General features: G+C 37.2%; 1 protein-coding gene and 1 long non-coding RNA gene across 4 annotated transcripts in view; one reads left to right on the forward strand and one right to left on the reverse strand.

Moving 5' to 3' along the window:
- LOC139974457 (uncharacterized) overlaps positions 1-5226 on the forward strand; it is a 23166-nt gene extending 17940 nt beyond the window's left edge. For both annotated transcript variants that reach the window (XR_011795486.1, XR_011795487.1), the window contains 2 exons: positions 2980-3202; positions 4975-5226. This is a non-coding gene — a long non-coding RNA (uncharacterized lncRNA). The remainder of the gene's footprint in view (positions 1-2979; positions 3203-4974) is intronic.
- Positions 1-20009, reverse strand: part of LOC139974415 (uncharacterized) — a 24867-nt gene extending 4858 nt beyond the window's left edge. Inside the window, exons 1-19 of one of the 2 annotated variants that reach the window (XM_071981560.1) lie at positions 19775-20009; positions 13411-13451; positions 11594-11668; positions 10755-10818; positions 10089-10226; positions 9240-9330; positions 8542-8636; positions 7727-7845; positions 7375-7423; positions 6893-6992; positions 6376-6482; positions 5761-5802; positions 5234-5425; positions 4647-4709; positions 3677-3839; positions 3008-3145; positions 2555-2646; positions 1824-1925; positions 798-935 (exon numbers count right to left, since the gene is read on the reverse strand). In XM_071981560.1, coding sequence (XP_071837661.1) covers positions 798-935; positions 1824-1925; positions 2555-2646; positions 3008-3145; positions 3677-3839; positions 4647-4709; positions 5234-5425; positions 5761-5802; positions 6376-6482; positions 6893-6992; positions 7375-7423; positions 7727-7845; positions 8542-8636; positions 9240-9330; positions 10089-10226; positions 10755-10818; positions 11594-11668; positions 13411-13451; positions 19775-19849 — 1884 coding nt within the window. In that variant the 5' untranslated portion in view covers positions 19850-20009. The remainder of the gene's footprint in view (positions 1-797; positions 936-1823; positions 1926-2554; positions 2647-3007; positions 3146-3676; positions 3840-4646; positions 4710-5233; positions 5426-5760; positions 5803-6375; positions 6483-6892; positions 6993-7374; positions 7424-7726; positions 7846-8541; positions 8637-9239; positions 9331-10088; positions 10227-10754; positions 10819-11593; positions 11669-13410; positions 13452-19774) is intronic. The other variant, XM_071981566.1, reaches the window with a different exon arrangement.
- Between the last annotated feature and the right edge of the window lie 822 nt (positions 20010-20831).

Genomic DNA, 20831 nt, shown 5'->3' on the forward strand with positions numbered 1-20831 from the left:
ATATTTTTAGTAAGATTACAAAAAGAAAGTATTCTGAATTGTTTACTTGAATTTCCGCGATTCAACGTGTCTAACACGGGACGATTACTTCTTGATGTCCTGTACACAAGCTGACCATCAAACAGACATACATTAGCACACAAACCAACTTCAGGCAATAGTGTATAATTGTCATGGCAACATATATAATGAATCATTCATTGAATAATGAATCATTCATTAGCTGCTCAGTCATCCAAACAATCACGAGAGGTACATCAGTTTTTGAAAACAAATCTCAATCATTTTGAAAAACATCATCTGTAGGTGTGATGGTATAAACTTATTTCACAATACATAACACCCCACAAGGATGTCCATTGAAATATGAAGAAATTTAAAACCTTATTTCCTCTTTTGATATCTGCAAAAACTCATGAGTCATCATAAACAAAGCACAATTTTTCTTCTTCTCTAAACTGTTCCTATCACTTTCATCAAAACAAACCACAAATCTCAAAGAAATGATTGCGCAACTCAAACGAAATAGCAAAGTGAAAACTAACAAACAACTTATTACTTCAAAAATCCAGCATCTTTTGGTTCGATTGGCAAACAATTTCATAAACCATTAACACGGTGGCAACATCCCGGTCTCTATAAACAGCTGTAAATTCATTCGTCATAAAAAAAAAATCATTTTGAAAAGAAGAGTTCAACTTTTACTTTCACTTTCGATAAGTCATATCTGAGTAAGCATTTTCCACTTCATGTAGCTGGGATTTCCCCCAAAGTTTATCTATGGGAAATAACCTTACCATCAGTTTATTTTCGGTCTCTAGGGAATCGATGGAGAATCTCAAGGTGGAAAACTTGTCCTTCAATTTCTTGTTTTGGGCGACCAATTGTTGCGAGCTGTTGACCAGTTCCGACGGATTGCTCGCTTTTATACCGAGCTGAATATAAAAGAGGGGAAGGATTAATTGAAATATTGCCCAATCAAAATATGTTTAATACGTTTTCAAGACAGTGGGATGCCCCATACTCAAGCATTTTATTTCATCTAGCAAAGGCTAGTAGTGTTCACCGAAACATGATCAAAAATATTTTAAACAGGAAACCATTTCAATGACAACACATTTTCAATAAACATGTCTCAAAACATTTATCCCTGAATGTTGAGAATCTGAAAGGATATTGAAGTAATGTTTATAATACTTCCCAGAAATTAAAGAACAACCAGATTGTCTTTGAATGACCTACTAATGAAACAACACAAGACTGTTTTTCTTTTCAAATGTGTCCTATCAGTTTAGATCAGGGTTTCCTTAACTTTATCCCCCCACAAACCCCCTGTGGATGTCAGAGTTGTCCACGAACCCCCAACTTTTCGAGACACCATCTAAGTCATTATTATACTATAATATGCATAACAGTGCTTCGTAAAAGATCAAGTTCATGGTGTACTATTGTAATGAAAAAACACAAGAGATGAACAAATATTTCATAATTCAGATATTATCACATGCACGGTACGGTACTACTATGGCAACATATGCGTATGGAACGTGAAAAGAGTTTGACGATAGATACAACTATTTTGTACATTACTAAATTATATGATATATCAGATTTTAGTTCAACAAATAGTACTCTATTTTTGACTTTCAGAAACGTCTCATAAACCCTCTGGGATGGACTCTCGCACCCCCTGGGCGGGTTCATGCACCCCAGTTAGAGAACCCCTGGTTTAGATCAAAGGGCCATGCTGGTTCCTTCTCATTTGCATATATATTTTGGAGTGAGTTTCTGGATGGATACCAAAATGGTTTTGCTGGTCTCACCTCCTGTAAGCGTTCCTTGAGTAGAACCAATCCTTCCTTTGTCAGAGTGTTAACCGTTTCCTCCATCTGACTTGCTTTCTTCTTCAACTGCTCACTGTAAATCTAAACAGGTTAAAAAAAATATAAAACAAATCACACAGGGCAAATATTCAACCATTCAAACTATTGTCATTCTCGAATGGGCAACATATCTAGCGCTTGAACTGACCAAATTGCTGCACCAGTGCCCTTTTAACTCTGCCACAATGTCTCCTCCCCCTCCCAGTCCCCCCTCTTACCCCTCCCCTCACCTCCAAATATGACACACAGATCAATGATAGCAACTGCAATTGAAAATGTTTAAGTTGGTCACACAAATCACCGTCATTTAATGAAAACTCATCGGCTGACGGACCGGTAAGCCGAGCTGCGGGTTAATTCACAAAAAAAACCTGAGGAGACAGCCGGCCAAATTTAACATCACAGAATTCTTTTAATATCCCAACTCTTAATATGTATAGCATAATCCAAGTATTCAATATGGTTACTGGATGTAACAATAACCTTTCTCTATTAGTTTATTAAGGAAGGCAAAGAAGAATAAAAAATTAAAAAAAAACATGAAAATGAGTAAACAACATTATATTTGACACATTCAGTAAGACCAAATAGATGACGGACGAACTGCACTGAGAAGATTTTATAGTACTCATTTATTTTATGTTTTCCTTTTTCTTTCAAATAATAAATACCTTTTCTGACTCTATTTGTTTGATAATCTGTTCTCTAAAGTCAGTTGTACCCATGGTCTTTAAGAACTTCAGCATCTGGTCACGATAAGAGGCTATAGAGAGAAAGAAACCCACATGATAAAAACTAAAAATATACAGGAGGACATACATGAGGTTAAAATGTATAAAAGATTCAAAAGTGAAAAGTAAGAATTTTTCAAAGGATATTTCAGCTTTCCTCCATTTTCATCCATTGTAAAACTGGTTCAAAAACTTGTTTAGTTTTTGGTCACAAATCTACATTCTATACATTTTGGGAATCGAAAGGCTTCAGGAACATCAAAGCTTCCTGAGCCCCGAAAGAACCGTTCTGGCAAGCTCAAAGTTTTCATCCAAATATTTGCGGGTCATAAATACTAAAAATAATTGGTATTTTCTGTTGTCAGATTCTTGGCGGTTCAGTAAGACACTCACCCAGGAGTTTGTCCAGAGCTTTTTCGACTGCGGAGTCCTTATCCGGAGTGACAGAGACCTCTTTCAGCGGTGTAACGCTGGACGAGCTCACCATGCTTTGAAGGTTGAACGAGGGTAACATGTTGCTAGACGAGAGATCTGAGAAAGAGAAACGACTCTTTGAAGGGAATTTCCACTCCTGCTTATCAGCCTATGGTATGACAACTGCCAGCCCATAATTACAAATTATAATCACAATGCATAAAACTTATTAATGCAAGTTTATCCACTTGGCTATGTTACCACAAAATGCATAACAAATCTGAATAACTGCAGCAAGCAAGGAAGGTCATTTGCAGCTTTCCATCTCATATGAAAGAACTGAATACAAATACTTGGTAGATTTATTGATGCTATGCACCTTCCTCCCCACCCCCCCCCCCCCCAAAAAAAAGAAGAGAGATATGAAAGCATGATCTGAGGTTCCAGTTGGTCTTAAAAACTACATATTACTCCAAAAGGCAGAAGGTACCCCTGTGAGTATGGGTTTGGGTGGGCAGGGTTTGGGGTGTTTAAGGGGGTGAGGTGGGAAGAGAGTGGGTAAGAAATGAGGTGGGCAAGGTGTTTCATATTCCGTGAAAATTCCCAGCATCCTCCATTTTACATTAGCCTTCATGTTTTTATAAGTACCTTTTTGTTTCTCTGGGGTTGACATACTAAGAGAGATGGTGTGCTGGTGAAGAAGATCCATCCCAAGGGCCGCGTCATCTTTCTTGGAGGCGGCCACCCGAGGCTTAGGAGCCTTCCTCGGCCTCCCTCGTCTACGTTTGACGTCCTGATTCTCCGTATCAGACTAAGTGAGATAGGAAAGCAAACAGATTTATAAAACAAAGTCAGAAATCAACCCAGTTGGGACAATTCTCTCTGTACTGTAGTGTCATGACCTGCTTCATGGCACTCATACTGACAGTATGGGCAGTATGAACCTCACGTTTCTGTCGGATAAAGGTTAGGAACTGTTTGTACTGTCAGTACGAGTGCTTTGAAGCATGATATGAGAGTACAGTATAGAGTGGTATTTAGTATTATAGTCAGATAAAGGTTAGAAACTGTTCATGCTGTCAGTACGAGTACTTTGAAGCATGATATGAGAGTACAGTATAGAGTGGTGTTAGTATTATAGTCAGATAAAGGTTAGAAACTGTTCATACTATTCAGTATGAGTGCTTTGAAGCATGATACGGGAGGACAGTGTGGAGTGGTACTAGCATTAGAAGATGGTCCCAACTGGCTGGAGAAATGATACATGTCATATTTAGTCAACTTGCTAATTATTTTCTACTAGATGCCTACATGCTTTATAAGCATAACCTGAAGAGTTTCTCTACAGTGTACATATCCTCTTTGCATATCTATTATCCAACTCCTTAGCAACCATCTATGCTCGGAAAAGAGAAACCAGTACTGTATTCTTGCTTCCCGCTGTCCACGGGATGAAATATATCAATCGAACAGTAAGCTCCAAAGGATAATAGCAGCTTTGAAAAAATGGATATTTCAGCTGACTATTCACAAAATTTGCATGTTGGCTGATGATGGGGCATATAACAATTAACTGTGAAACCATTTGTGGGGTCAGGGGGGTGACCTTTGACCTCACCTGTTCCGTCTCTTTGACCTTTCTCTTCTTCCTACGATGGCGTTTCCTCAGCGTCCTCGTATTCTACAAATGAGATAGATGAGAAAGTGAAAGAGTTGGTAACAAAAGGCAAGACAATAAATGGGTTTCAAAACACTGCCAAAGACCGATTGCAAAGAGGAACATGTTGTAGGAGTTTACGCAACGTACAATAACTTTCCTCATCCTAAAAGCATGAATTCGTGGTTGACTTGGCTTCCGGAATCGCCCCGAGGGGCATTCATAAGAGCATATCCTGTATTTCGATGTCTACAATTTTGCAAGAGTGTTTCTTTTCTTTCTCTCACAGGTTTTATAAATAGCCAGCATTATTGTTGACTGTTACAATAGAGATTACAATAGGAGGCAGTTAAGTGGCATGACATTGAAAGAGGAAACTCTGTATCCTGTTTCTAACGCCGCAGGGACTTACCGTGACGTCACATCACGAGTGAATGCTCGCAAGGATAGCTGTGACTACCGATCTATAAATAGAACATTTGGGATTTTCACTTTCGACAACTTATGCCGCATTATGATCATATGTATAAAGCAAGTTTTGTGTGTACCTTGCTACTGGAACTATCATTTTCATCATTTTCTTTGCCCCTCTCCTTAACCCATTGGGTCCACTGTTTCCTGGTTGTGGGTCCATGGGTCAGAGAATCACTGTCACTAAGTTCTAAGCAGCGTGATGAATTGAAGTCTGTGTGGCCGCGTCGGCTGGCGGATTTGGTCTTCCATTTTTCATATTCTTCGTCCTGAAACACCAAGAGACGAGCCCCATTATGAAATGAATTTTTTTTTGCAATATCTTATTTATAAAGAATGTAGTAAACTGAAACCTGATACACTTTATGCCTTTGATCATCCATTTCTGACATTTTAAATTTTCTATCAAAGTATTACCCAATATAATTTTGCAGAAGGATATGTTAAGACTAGTCCTTTATAGCGTATTCCAACACGACCTCAAAAAATTTGAGCAAACGTACCACTTACATGAAAGTTTTTGAGTGTGTTAATATATTTAGTACACTTTTTATAATAATAAACTTTATTAATAATACTTAAAATAATGTCTCTAATGTCTTACCCTGAGTTTGGGATCCTTCAGAGTTTGGAAATATCTCTCAAGCTAGAAGATTGGAAATAATTGAAAAATCAAAAAATCAAACGGTGAAAAGGAAATATATTGCAAAGAAAGGGTACATATAGTTCAGAGAATCTTCATGAAAATTACTTTTTTAAAGTTTCAATCAAGAATGAAAGCCGGCAGAGTGAATCCCAAAGGTTCCCAAATCAAGATATTTTGGGTAAGGTTACCATGGTGATAATTTGCTTTCAATATTTTGCATAGAAAACAAGCTTGTACCAAATGTGGAGAGCTATTTTGAAAAGAAAATCCATTTTGCATGTTCTTGATTGTCTGTACCAAAGATTGTACAGAAGATATCAAAAGGTTCACTTGTCAAGATTACCATGGGTAAAGTTACCGTGGTGATATTCTGCTTTGAATATTTTACACGAAAACAAGAAAAGTTGTAGGAACACAACAAGAGGTATTTTGAAAAAGATCTTGGCACGTTATTGACTGTTTGAGATATTAAGAATATAAGCAGTAACTCATTGACCAGTAGAAGGGCTCTAATATCAATTCTTGAATCGAGTGACAACGCCAATCGAGAGAAGAATCGTCATGAATACTTACCAGTTTCCTATCTATAGTATGAAGGAAGTACGAGACAGGTTTGCCCGTCCAGGACACGGAACCTCTTAAGGGTGACAGTTCTTCAACTTGCATTATGCTACCTATGTCTGCAAAGATGAGGAGAAGATTCTGTGTCTAGAAGTATTGTAACACTACTTATGTCTGTCTGCCAAAACAAAACAGCCCTTCTATGAATTATGAGTTTCCAGATATTATCATTGAATTACATCAGGAAAATAATTAAGGCTTGTCAAAGTTGGTCAAGTAGAATTATGTAAAGAGTCCAAAATTAAGTATCTTAAAGCTTGAGATAAAACAGTTAGTATTAAGAATATGTCTGCGTCCGACCATCGAAAATGTCTGACGACACAAGTAACATTTTCTTATATTTGGATGGAATTTTGTAGATTTCCAAAATATGACAGTATCACATGATGGGATTATTGTACAATATAATGTACAATATAAACAAAAACCTCTAAATACTGCATCTTGATAGAATTAGTCGACAAGTTACCTGTTAAATTACGATCAGTTATTCTGAAGTTGAGAGGACAGTACGCCTTAGATGAAACAACCACAGCGCCCTCTTTCATGTTGGCGAACCTCTCCTTTAGCTGTCAAAATAAATAAATATTACCAAGCATGAGAGCACGGACTAACGATGCCTCATAATTATGGTTTCTTATTTGAAATATAGATCAATATATGATTCAGGCAGACTATCAGTCGAGTAAAGTTTACCTACACATGCATGAGAGAGCACACACTATAATTCAATTAATTTTAATTAATAATTAATTTCATATTTTAAATATTTACACCTATGATCTTATGTTCAATATGGAACAACAAGAATTCAAGACGGGGCACGTTGAGACAAAAAAATCACATCATCAAGTTATGATTAGATAACCCTGTACCTAGCATACCAAACAATCTGATTTATCGGAAATTTTAAAGGTTCAAAAACCCAAATAAAGAAACCTTGGAACTTACCAAGTGATCTACTCTCGGACCAAAAGCAAAATTGTTGACGAATATCACCCTGAAGAATAAAGAGGAAACTGATGAAGTATTTAACGCTTCCATCGGCTGTTTACAGTCGATCGTCACATTTTTAAACAATTTACGGACCATCGAAGCAATATCAACTGCACAACCCGAAATCAAACACAGCTAGCTTCCGATTATACAAGTTACAAAAGCCGCTGTGGCACATGAACCTTCCCCACCCCCATTGTCTCTTTTCTTTATCAGTTTCAATGGTGCTACCCACCCATACAACTCCACCCCCTCCCCCCACACCCTCCCTCCCACCTTTCATAGAGCTTGAGATTTGACAACTTACTTCGCTGTTCCAATCTTCTCTTTGAAACTTTTCTCCAGAAAATCTCCTCTCTCTAGCAAGAAAGGGCTGTACTCCTTCCCGTACCAGTTCATCCATCGGACAAATTCCCTCTCCATTATCTGAATGTAATGTGACGATAAAGAAATAAAAGGAATTATAAAAGGACATTGCACCCTGCCGTCGTTCTCATACTTGTCAGTTGAAAAAGGGCGACAATGTTAGTTGGATGGCGGATGAATATTGACAGGATAAAATTGAAAAACAGCTTGAACAAGAAATTTCTCTCATGAGAATGGATTGGAAATAGGTTGTCAGGGTTGAGATTTTTCTGTCCCATGATCGACAGGTCAGGACCATAAAATACCTTTGGTAGCAATCAGATCTATCCATGTAAAGTTATGCTAAGAACAACTTGTGTAATGAAATGGCACACGTCCTTACTAGCCATTGTGCTAAGGCCACACTAAATGTATCAACAATCAGCTGTGAAAAAAATCGCTATCAACTATATTATTTCTTTAACCTGTGGTTTAAATCTTAAAAGTTCAAGCTACCTCCTTCCTCAAACAAAATCTAGAAAAACAAAATTGGGCAACCTTGGGCTTCTCCGAACTTGCCTCAAGTCATTTTATCTGTTTACAAACAAATACCTAAATTCCTATACAGTTATGGTTTCCCAATGAAGACTCTTTCATGCTGTATCCCCCCTCCCCCCCCCCCCCCCGTTAATTCAAATATTTACTGGGCTGTCCGCCTTCAGACGGGAATATAATTTGCTATTTGTTTTGAAATTCCCAGCAAAACAAGAAACTCACCCGTGAGTACTTGGCAGGAACGTCCGACTTCTCGATACCGTACGCCAACTTGCATTCTGCGGCAGCTGCCACTTGCAGCACCACCTGACCGACACCTGGCGGAAAAGAAAACACAAACAAATGTTAAGATTCGGAATTGTAGATTTGGAAGGGGAGGGTGATAAATAAATACATAAATAAAAAATATATAATTTTTTTTTTTTTAAATGTAAAAAATATTTTTAAAAATAAATAAATATGTAGATAAATAAGTAAATAATTAGATAAATAAATAAATATATAGATCAATAAATAAATAAAAAGAATTAATAAACAAACAAACAAATAAATAAATTGCAATTGCAGAATGTTACAATCTTCATAAAAAAATCATGTTTACTTTTAATGATACTTGAATAATTAAGTACTTATACATCATGTCTCTAGTCAGATGAAAATTCATATATTGCTACTTAGCCTCTGATAAAAAATGATTTTCAATTGACCTAAATCAAGGCTTAATTCAAGCCTAAATAATTCCAGCAAGCCCCCAGACACTATAGACTTGATCAGGCGAGCTAGCAGGAATGAGCAGGCTATAACGTCATGTAGCGTCAAACAAATTTCAACGTAGATTAGAATATATGCACTTGATTGACTCTCCCACTGCAGGGATCAATACGAGAGAAGCCTGGAGTATGATAGGCTGCTTGACTCACCACTGCCAAGGTCAATAAATAAATCCTCCGATGTCAGGGTCACATGCTCCAACATCTGCGCTACGAGGTCAAACGATGTTTCACCATAAACCTGGAGAATCGATCACAAATTACACGAAAGATGAGGTCAAGAAATTAAAAAGCCCCACCAAACAATTCAATGGGGGGGGTACTACGTGGGTAAACTGTGCTGGTTTAAATTGAGTGTTCAAGGTGATAAAGAAAACAGTTATTCTGAAATGTAAATTTCTCTTTCTGAGCTAACTGTTCTCTGAATCTCTTTCACTCAGAGTGCCTTCATCATTTCTGTGAAAGACAGCTTGAACCTCCATCTTCCCCTCCAGTCCCCCCCCCCCCCCCTGCACGGTTTCATTCATATGACACGAAATAAAAAATATAACTTAGACTCGATTTACATCTCATATCTAGATGACGTCTATCCATTTTTGTGAAAGAAAAATCCAATTTGTAGGTTGGTTCACTTATATAATCATTCATGCAAAATGCAAAACAAACTTTGCAGGAAGTCTGTTTGGCCCCCGAGGGAATTTATTACTATGACCGGTTATGAGACGTGGGCGGGGATTCCAAGAAGATGACTTCACAGCGACTTTATACAACATTCAGGACGACCGAAAAACGAGGGCAGGCAACACTTGTATGACGTTCAAAATTGCTTTTTTTATGCCTTTCAACTGATTTGAAATTTGACTTTCATAGATTCCGATGACTGACGAACACACCAGGATTTTCGACATAGAAAATAAAACAGTCTGGCCCCCTCAACAGAGCTCTCACTGACATTAAAGTCATCTCTGGACATGATATCATGGCATTAAATTAACTCACCTCGGGAGAGAATGGCTCATAACTGTTGAGTTTGTCTGGATCGCTGATGGCGTGGCTGTAAACCTGTTGCATTATGTGTTTTAGGAGGTCTGTGGTCGCCCGCTTCTTGGGAGTCTTTGGACGTGTCGTGCCCTTCCACTGAAATCAAGGAATGACAGAGGAGGAGGGTGGCTTGTCAAATTCTCATGAGGTAGAGAGTAGATGTAAATCTACACATTTTGCACTGTAACCTAGCAGTTGGCAAAATTTGTTCATGTGTTATCACCATGCCAACCTCTAACAATTTTGGGGGTTAATTTGCCAATAATTCATCTCATGCAGGGATCGAACAAAAATCAGGCCCTCTTAACCCTTTCCTTATTTGCTAACATTTGGCTTTTAGTAGTAAAAGCAGTTTATGTTAATTTGTTCCCACTCTTTGAAAAAGAAGGAAAAAATCTTGAATTTCATCAAAGTAAGACAAATCCTCTGTAAGATGTGGTTGAACGTTCCATTGCACAAATTCATGATGAATTTTTTTTTTTCTGTATTTTTTCGTTGGCCAAATTTGACTTCACACAGGAGGGTAGTGCTGGCAATAAGAGCACTTGTGATTTAATACAATCATACGGTGGCTGGTCAATGAATTATTTACACTCAAGGATGACTCCTGATGGCAGGTCTTACCATGCGAAGAAGGGCATCGATGGCTCTGTTGTATTTCTCGCATAGCCGATGCATGCTCTCATAGCTGGACAAGATAGATAAAAGGAGAAAAAAGGGATAATATGTGATTTCGGAGGTTAACAGTGATATTTGCACTGGTTAGTACTTTAACTGAAGAACGTTCTAAAGGAGAACTTTCTGAAAAAAGATGAAAATTGTATGGTATACCACAGGTGGGAAAGAAAAGACAGGTCTGAACATGTACAGTAAGTGATTTCAAGAATTGATTAACTTCCCAGTTTTCAGCTTCATTATAAAGTGACCCATGCCATTGATGATTTAATATTTCATAATTAAGAATCATCGGAAACTACTGTGCACATGTTTTAAAAGTAATATTACGTATGGATGGTTTAAAAGTAACACTAATTACAAAAGTTCTAACTTTGCAGTCTACAAAACAGGCCGAATCTGGCCGATGAAAGATTTCAATCCAGCCTATAATCCTGTACTAGTATGAGGTCAGTAATGCCTTCGCAGGTTTTTTTTAACGTCCGTAATAGGCTTGAGGTAACTACCAATCTACCCTGCACATTCCACCATATGTTTGGCCAAATTTTGGTTCCCAGTGGGCCCCGTCGCTACAACTAATGTTTCCCTTTGAGAGAATTACCCGAGAACCGTTTTTCGTAAATTTCGTATATTCATAAGATACTACTGTTCTCATCTGCACAGAGAGCAGTTTCGTTATAGCATTTCTACACAGTTAGTAATATTTCTATGTTGACTTTGTGAAATAGTTGTTGTGTTTTAATATCTGACTTTACAAGAATTAAATAATTGAATTGAAGAAAACATACCTTTTTGTATCATATTCTTTTAAGACATTGTTCTGTATGGCAAGTTTGAGTTCTGGGATATCCTCACAGACCCATCTGTAAAAATGAATTAAAAAAAAAGAAAATTTGAAAGCAAATTTCACGATTCTTCATTTATGTCCACAGGACAAGAAACGAGTGTAGTGCTAGCTACACGACAAAAAAAAAAAACACAGAGAAACTAAACGCAAGTCACACCATTTGGTTTTTTGGAAGCCATTTCAGGATTCTTTTTTAATTTTTTGACAAATCAATAACTACGGTTTGAAATCTTTTCCCGAAAGTCGATGAGGGCGGTATTGAAGAACTTAGCATGCACAGTCTCCAGATGTGTGTGACCTGATTAAAACTCACTTTGGCTTCGCCTCTGAGAGCAACCTTTCTGTATGCTGCCGTGTTGGACGAATCCAACCGTAACAGCAATTACCGACTTTGCAATCCGCGTTATTGTCATTGCTGACTTTGTGATCCGCGGTCCCCTTCACTATTGTGCAAGGTCGGTAAGAGTGACTTCATAGTTTTCCCTTTTGGGAAACCAAAATGACACTCTCTTAATGATGACAATTTTGTATAGCAACCTATGAATATGTAAATTGGCGACAGAATGTACAGTACTGTTTGTCTCTTGTGGTCAGAAGCAATATTGTAAACTGACATCTAGTCTAGACAAACAAGTTTTTTTTTAAAAATTTTATTATTATTATTATTATTATTTTTTTTTACCATTCCCTTTTGGTCTTAATATATTTAATAAATCTCACATAACATAGTTGCAAGGTGAACTTGGCAAATCAAGTCTTTGCAATAAAAGCAAGTTCCGCCGGGGCACAGAGCAGATGGTAGAAGAGATAGCAGACTATAAAATTTGAAAAGTAACATCCAAGAAAAAACACCAACAAACATTCAGCATCGACAAAAAATGAATCAAATCTGGATTAAAACATAATCAACTTCACCATAATTCATTATCAACTACAGTCTTAAATGAAAGTTAATGTTTTAAGTCCATCAATTGTAGTACCTACAGTGGGTACTTGAAACATTTATTTACCAAGTAACTTGGCATGTTCACTGGAAAGAAATTGCACCTGAGAGTGGTGTAAAATTTTGATTAAATTGCATTCCCAGAAATCTTGTTTTGGAAGGTGACCAAACTCATACTGGAAGTTTCAGCTATTAGATCTGTTTTTGGCATGGTATCAGTTCAATAGCTAGCATCAAGAGTACTAGGCTAATAACTGGTTTAAATTGCCAGTAAAGACACACGTTGCTAGTCTTGTATTAATTCAAGGAAAATGCCTAAAAAGGGTGAAATTCAAGGCCTGATTAGGCCCTAAAGTTTGGGTGACCAATAAAATATTTCAAGCAATAAGCCAAAGGCTCTGGCTACAGAAATTACCTCCTCCATAACAGGAACAGGAAATGGCAGGTAGACAAGTTTCATTTTTCGGGTATAAGTGGTGAATATTATCACAAAGAAATTGTTTGCATGTATTATATGATATATATACAGAACATTACTATTTTCTCCAGGTTCCAGGAACAGGTGATGTTTTTAATGCATAAACACCAAAGACAAATACTTTGAACGATGTTGAACCATTTTTCCATGCAATACCTTGGAAATGAAGTGATGAGAGCAGGAGGAGGGGGGTGGAGATCTTCCCCTGTCCCCCTGCACCTTCCCCCTCTATAGTTGCAGCATCTCAATATTTGGGTTGACTAAAGAATATTTGCCCAATCAATCATTGTATGGTGCTAAACATGGTGCTAAAACATTTCATGTGTCAAACATTTACCGTATAGTTTCAACAATTTCGTGAGCACCATCGTTCTTGTCCTGAAAGAGTAAGAGAACATATGTACAGGATAATTTGTATTGCAGGAGTAGACTTTACTCTAAACTCACTTTCCTCAAAAAGGAAACTCTAAAATCTACTACATGTGTATAGCGTTAACTTAGATCTAAGTAAGTACTATTTACTTGGTAATTTAATGTGTGTATATAATTATTTTCAAAGCATTGATGTTAAGCCACATTTGGTTTTAAAATGTTCGTTCTGAGAAATACAGAACTGAATTCATGAAATCTTACAATCATGGTACATGGGAAAGAAACCGATATTTCTCTTTTCTTCTTCTTCTGTGGGGGAGGGAGAAGGAGTGGGAGTTCAAAGTTACTAGTCAGATGTGGGAAAAGGTTAGACGTGGGGGAGGTAGGAAGTGGGTAGGAGGCAACAATCATACAAGAAGATTGACATTTTATTGTTATGAGAGTTGACAGATCTTCTAGGCTGTAAATATTTATATGTGTACAATGACACTGTTGTTTACAAGTTTCCAAGTCAAGTTTGTACAGCATTAGCTGTGCTAATGGAAAGTCCCACGATGTGCAATGTACACACATGTATGTACTGTGTGTACTGTACAGTATACATGAGGAAGCAAGGAACATCTGGTGTTTTTGTATCTGGATATACATAACGATTCAATCAGGTTTACTCCCAAATCTGCTGGAAAGTTTAACAATGGTCACACATTCTCGTTATACTATGACCCTCAAAGCATTCCCAGCCTACTACCCCCCCCCCCCCATCCCCGGAAACTGAAACAATTAATTATCTAGCATCACTCTTAAATGTGTCTGAATAATTCAGAGAGTAAGCGTATCATTCACTTCTTACAAATTTTCTAGCAACTTTTTAGCATGTGTTAAAGTAAGTTGGCCTGATGTGTTCTCCATCCTAGCAGGATCTTCTTCAAAGGCTAAATGACAAGAAACATTTTAGCATGCTAAAATTTTTTTGTTTCAATTATTTGCCAACAATTTTGTACCAGTTCTGAGATGAAGTGAGAGAGTTTTGTTTTAAAGCTAATAAACTGCTAAGCCCTCCCTTACAACTGCCCAGATATCCATGCAAAATTTATGTTTTTGCAAAATTGGTAATCTATAGGTGCAAAATGGTAACTTTTGGATTCTTTTGTTACAGTTTTAACAAACTTAGCCTGTACATTATCACAATAGAAGGCTAACTGGATACATTTTGCAAGTAACTGACTAAATGTTTTGTTATTTCAACTGAAATATCTGAAAACCTTTGTGTTATGGTAACTAGCAGCACAGGATCATACAAAACATGTTCTCATATTAGGGAGCTGCCAGGGATGGCTTGTCACAACTAACAGACAATAAAACTATATATACAAGTTTCCTCCACTTTTAAAGTTTATAGCCAAAGTTCAAAGCCCAATGACATTAGGCTCCTTCCTGTATAAACCTAGAGCATTTAAGGCTGTGCTGGAAGTTTAACATCATTATAAATCATTTGATTCAGATATCATATACAGGTCTCTTCAAACCCTATAGGGGGTGCTATGTACAGTCTGGGTCACACAGGGCCAATACACTAACTTTGCTCACATACCTATATGGCATCCACAGGTGACCTAATCAATATACCTTGTATGTAAACACAGTGGTATGCCTGTAACCCACAAAAGGGCTGAGCCCTTTACCACAACTTCTTTGTCTAGCTATCATGCTTCTTCAAGCACTACTGTACTGTGCTGTACTATTGTGTATGATGGATGTATAGCAGGTTGACAATGACATGTTATCTTTTGTGTGCCAGTCAAAAGCTATTGATATTGAACTAAAGAACCTTGGCTTCTCACCCTTCATACACCTAGTGTAGTAGTAGACAGACTAAGTAGGGTAGTGGCATATACTGTATGTACTGTACTGCAGTGTGTATTGACGAAGCATGTACACACAGTATTTATAGTAACTGAGTGCTTAGTTATAAAAACATACAGCAGTGCACCATTGGCATTTTACAGACCAATACTGTGCTGTAGGCTTAGACTAATCTGTTACTATGGAAATAGTTACTATAAAACCTCCATCTTGTCAATAAGCTAGTATTAGGCTAGCTACCAATTCCTAATACCAAGTAGAGTAATTCAAGCGAAAGTAGACGAGATGAGACTATACTGCCTTCAACATGTTCATCTCCTCTGAACTGTAATGTCCAGAGGCCCATTAATCAAGAAAGTCAAGAATACGTACAGTTTGTCCTGTACAGGCATTATAAGTTGACCTAAGCTAATAACAGGTCATGCACATTTATACAGTAGGGTGAAGGCAGAGAGAAGTGAAGATGGCCTACATATATATAATTTAAAGACAACTGTGACAAATCCTATGTCAAATAACCACAGTTCATACTCTACTCAGATAAAGCCATATATTAGCTTCTGTGTGATAAATTGCTGTAATTGTTGGGATAATTGTAATTGAAGGACCAATTACGCAGTGTTTATGTTTCATAAATGTTTGTCAACAATCTTTTAAAGCATCAGATGTAATTGCTTTGAGGTTTATATTTTTTGCAGAGGCTGAAGAAGATCCAGCTAGGAGCGAAACGTCAGGCCCACTTACTTTAAAAAAAAATCTTCTTTGGAATTGCCAAAAGTAATTTCAACAACAGATCAAGATGTACAGTATTTATGACACATTAGTCACAGACAAATTTATGGTAATCCAAGGATGCCTGAAGTCTGAATATATTCAGGATGAACTATTAATGCTCATGAAACAAAGAATTAATATTAACGTTTTATCATATTTTGGCCTGCACTGAGACGCCAACAACATATTACTTTGTTGGTACTAATTGAGATAGCATTCCACAGATGTGGCAAATTTTGAAGGTGATTATGATCTTGAAAACTACACCAGCTAGAGAAACCTACAGTAGCACTCAAGGTTTGTTCCTTCAGACTATGACATCGAGAGAAGAAAATCGTGACAACATTCATCCATTAATATTTAATTCTCCTAATCCCATCCTCGGCTGAACCTGGGCCCTTAAAATGGTCTCTCCTACTGTCCAGAATTTGTTTGCGTCAAAAGAAATGTAAACTTAGCTACCATAGTACAGTGCCGTACTACCGTATGGTAGCCAAGTTGAGTGTTCACCAATGTTTACTTTTTTTTCCCCGGGAAATTACCATCCAATCACAAAGCCTATATGGTTCAACCCACTGAATGGACATCCTGTTCCATAGACAGTAGAACCTGCAAGCACAGGTATTTTTTTCAAAGAAAAGCTCACTCTATCAAAGTCTAGTTTCAATGGAATTTCCCAGGAATAACTGCTTCAACCGGTTATTATTGTCTAAAAGGAATGCTTTATTTTAAACAGATTTATTGTTGTCTTTGTGACATACCACATTCCAGCCAGTGCAGTGGCTGGATTGAATAAAACCACCCAAAACATGTCATATAGCTTGTGCACTGGGATTAACTGTACATACATAATCATCCGTTGTCTTTTTTAATACAAGTATACACAGTGTTCAAAATTAAAACCAGTTCAATTGATTGACAACCTCTACACGTTTTGCATATAATTAGGGTCAACTGCATATGTATGAGCTACGTTTGTACATTATCACCTTTACGAAGAGCATGGTGTCTGATCCTCTCTCTACCATACGGTGGTCAGGTAGGGTCCAAATTGCTGATCCGATCCGAGTTTACCCACCAAATCAGACCTGAGCATGCGGTTTGACACCAAACTAGTCAGTTAGTGCTAAAACTGATACATGTGTAAACAGCTAGGGCTGGGGCTATAGCTTGTGTGGTTAGCTGAGCAATCAAAGCACAGGGTAGTCACACTGTTGCGAAACATAATTAACAAACACTAAATCCTTGCCTTATATTGCAATACCACAACCTGCACATTGCATGATAAACATAGCATGATAAACATTGCATGATAGTGCTAACATGTTAAAATACGAAGGTACCAGTAATAGAGATTGTACAATCTACATGTAGAGTATTGTACCGTACAGCAAGTGGGTAAGTACTGTAAACGTGTGGCCCGTGGGCAGCACTTTATTAGCTGAGAATGTACAGTAGAACATTCTCTACTAAACATGTTCGGTATACATGTACACACACACAACATGGCATTAGCATGGCTATAGCAGGGCTGTAAGAGGAGACGGAACACACTTGTGCTGGTATTAAGTAAATAAATAAGATATAATGTTATTGGCATCCCCCATGGACTGTATTGAAATGTATTTGATTACATTGTATAACCTATGCTGGTAGACAGCTGTGCAAATTCACCAGCCAAGAGTGACAATCACTCACTCACTCACCCCTGGGCCCCTTTCATATTTGAATGCAAATAAGGGAACAAAGGTCATGTATGATCTGTAGTGAGTGTCACGGCTATGTACATTAGGACTGTTATTTCATACATCACTGGTCACTCAATGGGTTGCTTCTTTACACACCGTATAGATCTATTATATGCATTAACATACAACAGTATCCTACCTGGATCACTAGTTTTACAATAATATGGAAGAATTGATCAACCCACCCAATTTTAATATATTGTTCCTTTTTTTCCTGATGACAATTGACAAAGTTCTATAAATAGCACATGCACAGAACTCAACAGTACTAGAGCTTTTCAAGACACACACACTTGCATGAAAACTAAATGCTTATTGTACAGTTCAGTAGAAATTTGTACAATGTACAAAACTCTGCACATTTTAACAATTTGCAATTTATGTAAAAAACCGATCCAATAAAATAACTTAAATGAAGATGCAATATCATTGCAAACTGACATTTATTGGTGTCCTTTAAGTGAGGCAACACATTGCTTTACGTTTCATATCTATATGGAAACAAGATACAAAAGTTTTCAAGGAAAGGAAAAAGAATCAGTCCTCGCATACTGTACAAACATTGTTGCTACAAGCTTTGCATCAATGCTGCATAAACTTGGGATTCCCAATATCTATATTGTTTCAGCTGACATCAGGTATTCTGAACCAAAACCACACGATAAAAATGTCAAAATTGCTACACGAATCCGAGGTGTAAACATTACAACAGGGTTTGCGGGCACAGATCAGTTTGGTATTTTCATTACATGTAAAGATGCTACAGAATATGTAGTAATTATAAATCCTGGAAACATCACAATTGTTACTATATATGCCAATGTAAACAAATTGAACATTAAATCATTGTAATATTAATGTTGCAATACTGACAATATCCATGCAGAACTGGCGGGCAGTTTTGATTCTTCCCCATTTCACAACAATTTTTAAAAGTGGTGAAACTTGTAAATTTTGTTAAAACATTGCACAAATTGCATGTTTACATACGTGCATTGCTAAAAGTACTTAAATTGATCTTTCAAGGCCAAGCTTACAATCACTGAAACACTTAGTCCATTTAGTAGTGCAGAGGGTTCTAAGATTGTTCATGGTCCAAAATTTGTATTCATATCATATTTCTACAAAAGATGTGATGATGTATATATATAATTCCTTGTTTTCTGTTCAGAGAAGTTTTTGACCATCTGCAGCCTTGGACATCAAGTTGCATATAATGTTGATACCCGTTGTGTGATTGTTATGTACTGAACAATCACAGGAAACAACAAACTTCAGACTCCTTACTACATACTAACTACACTTCTTAAATTGATACGATAATTATATAAGCTTTAAATTGTGAATCAGAAATGACTGTCACATGACTAAAGCTGGGTATGTGCGGCTGAAATACTATGCCGACAATATCTCACGGGTAACATATTTAACTTCACTTGGGTAACATATGAAAAACACAAGAATTTAAGTCAGAATTCAGTCAGGACCTTACTGTAGGCTTAAGCTTCAGCAGGGCTAGCCATATATCACTATCATAGTATCAGCTTTCTTGTGTGATATAGTTAGGCCTATGAAACATTGTTAACTCAGTCAAGTTACAACTATAGTGTTTAGTCCATTCTTTTCATACTACTTACTACAGTATTGTAATTTGTATCTACATATTATAAGGTTACAGTAAGGTACATAGTATGTACTATAAGAGTATGTGACCACAACCTGGTGGTAGTTTATCATTGGTACATGTATAGCGTACTAGTAGTAGTACTACTACCTATGTTACTACTATTATTAATAAGGCCTGTTCAATTAGAACTACGTATGCCATACCGGCTTCTCTTACACTACTAGCGCGGGAGATTTCATGTACGTGTGCACATACATTGGTAATACCATAGTTAATAACTGTGGTAATACTAACGTACGTGTATAGGTTACACTTACCGTGTGTTGAAGCGGCCATGTATACACGGCTGGTTCAACTTCTGCCGGGCTATGGAGGCGTAGTTCCTGGGACATATTGATGTTTTAAGTCCTACACTTCTCCACCGAGAAACCACCAAAAGCCTTTAACTTTCATTCAACTAGAATCAGTCTCGTAGTAAAGTTATTATTCCATACCGGTTTCACTTCACGGATCCATACAAAGGAAATACACCCATAGTAGACGATCATGTGGCCGGATATCCGCAATGTGATTGGTTCATATATGAAGCTCGCTGAGCCATTGACATGACTATTCATTTTCAACGTCACTATAGTCTGCATGAAATATGAATATGCATATCCAATTTCTGATTCGGTGAATGGCAAATTACAGGAAATCCCCTTTGTTACCGCAAGCCTACGCTTTGGCCATGGCCCAAAACAACACATGAGTCATTTGAGGGGGTTTCCATAAAAAATGGGGAAAACCACTGGAGACGTTAATTTGTTGTAGTATTTATCTAAGACATGAAGCAACATTAAAAATCCAAATTCATTCCGGGGGAGAGAATAATGTCATTTAATTAAGTCAAAGTAAAGTGATAGGATAAGTTGTTGCTAGCGTAGGTGTGCGTAAGTAATGACGTAGTTTTGTGAAATTCCAAATACCAGAGTTGAATTTAGCAGCTTAATAGGCAAGATTCTCCATTCAAAAGCTTTGCAGATAATATCTTTTATTGTCATATGTAATTTTCCAGTGAGTGAGAGAAAACTGCGGGGGAGGCATCTTTGCATTCATTACTTTTAGATCGGAAGTAGGCACCCCACATATACAGTTACGCCCCACGTGGGATTTTATATAAGGTATATCAAACGTTTTTAAATATACTACAAATGATAACGATTCGCGATGTCGTAGAAAAGTACTGATAACGATTTAAGTTGTCTTGAGAAACCCAAAATTCAAACTGCTGGAAATCAATCTTACACGCGATTTCGGAGAACTATATATGACGTTTCGGATTACACAAATGACCGACTGCTAGTTCAGATTTTGACATGTTTTTATAACTTG

This window comes from Apostichopus japonicus, chromosome 2 (assembly GCF_037975245.1).
Source record: "Apostichopus japonicus isolate 1M-3 chromosome 2, ASM3797524v1, whole genome shotgun sequence".
NCBI lineage: Eukaryota > Metazoa > Echinodermata > Holothuroidea > Aspidochirotida > Stichopodidae > Apostichopus > Apostichopus japonicus.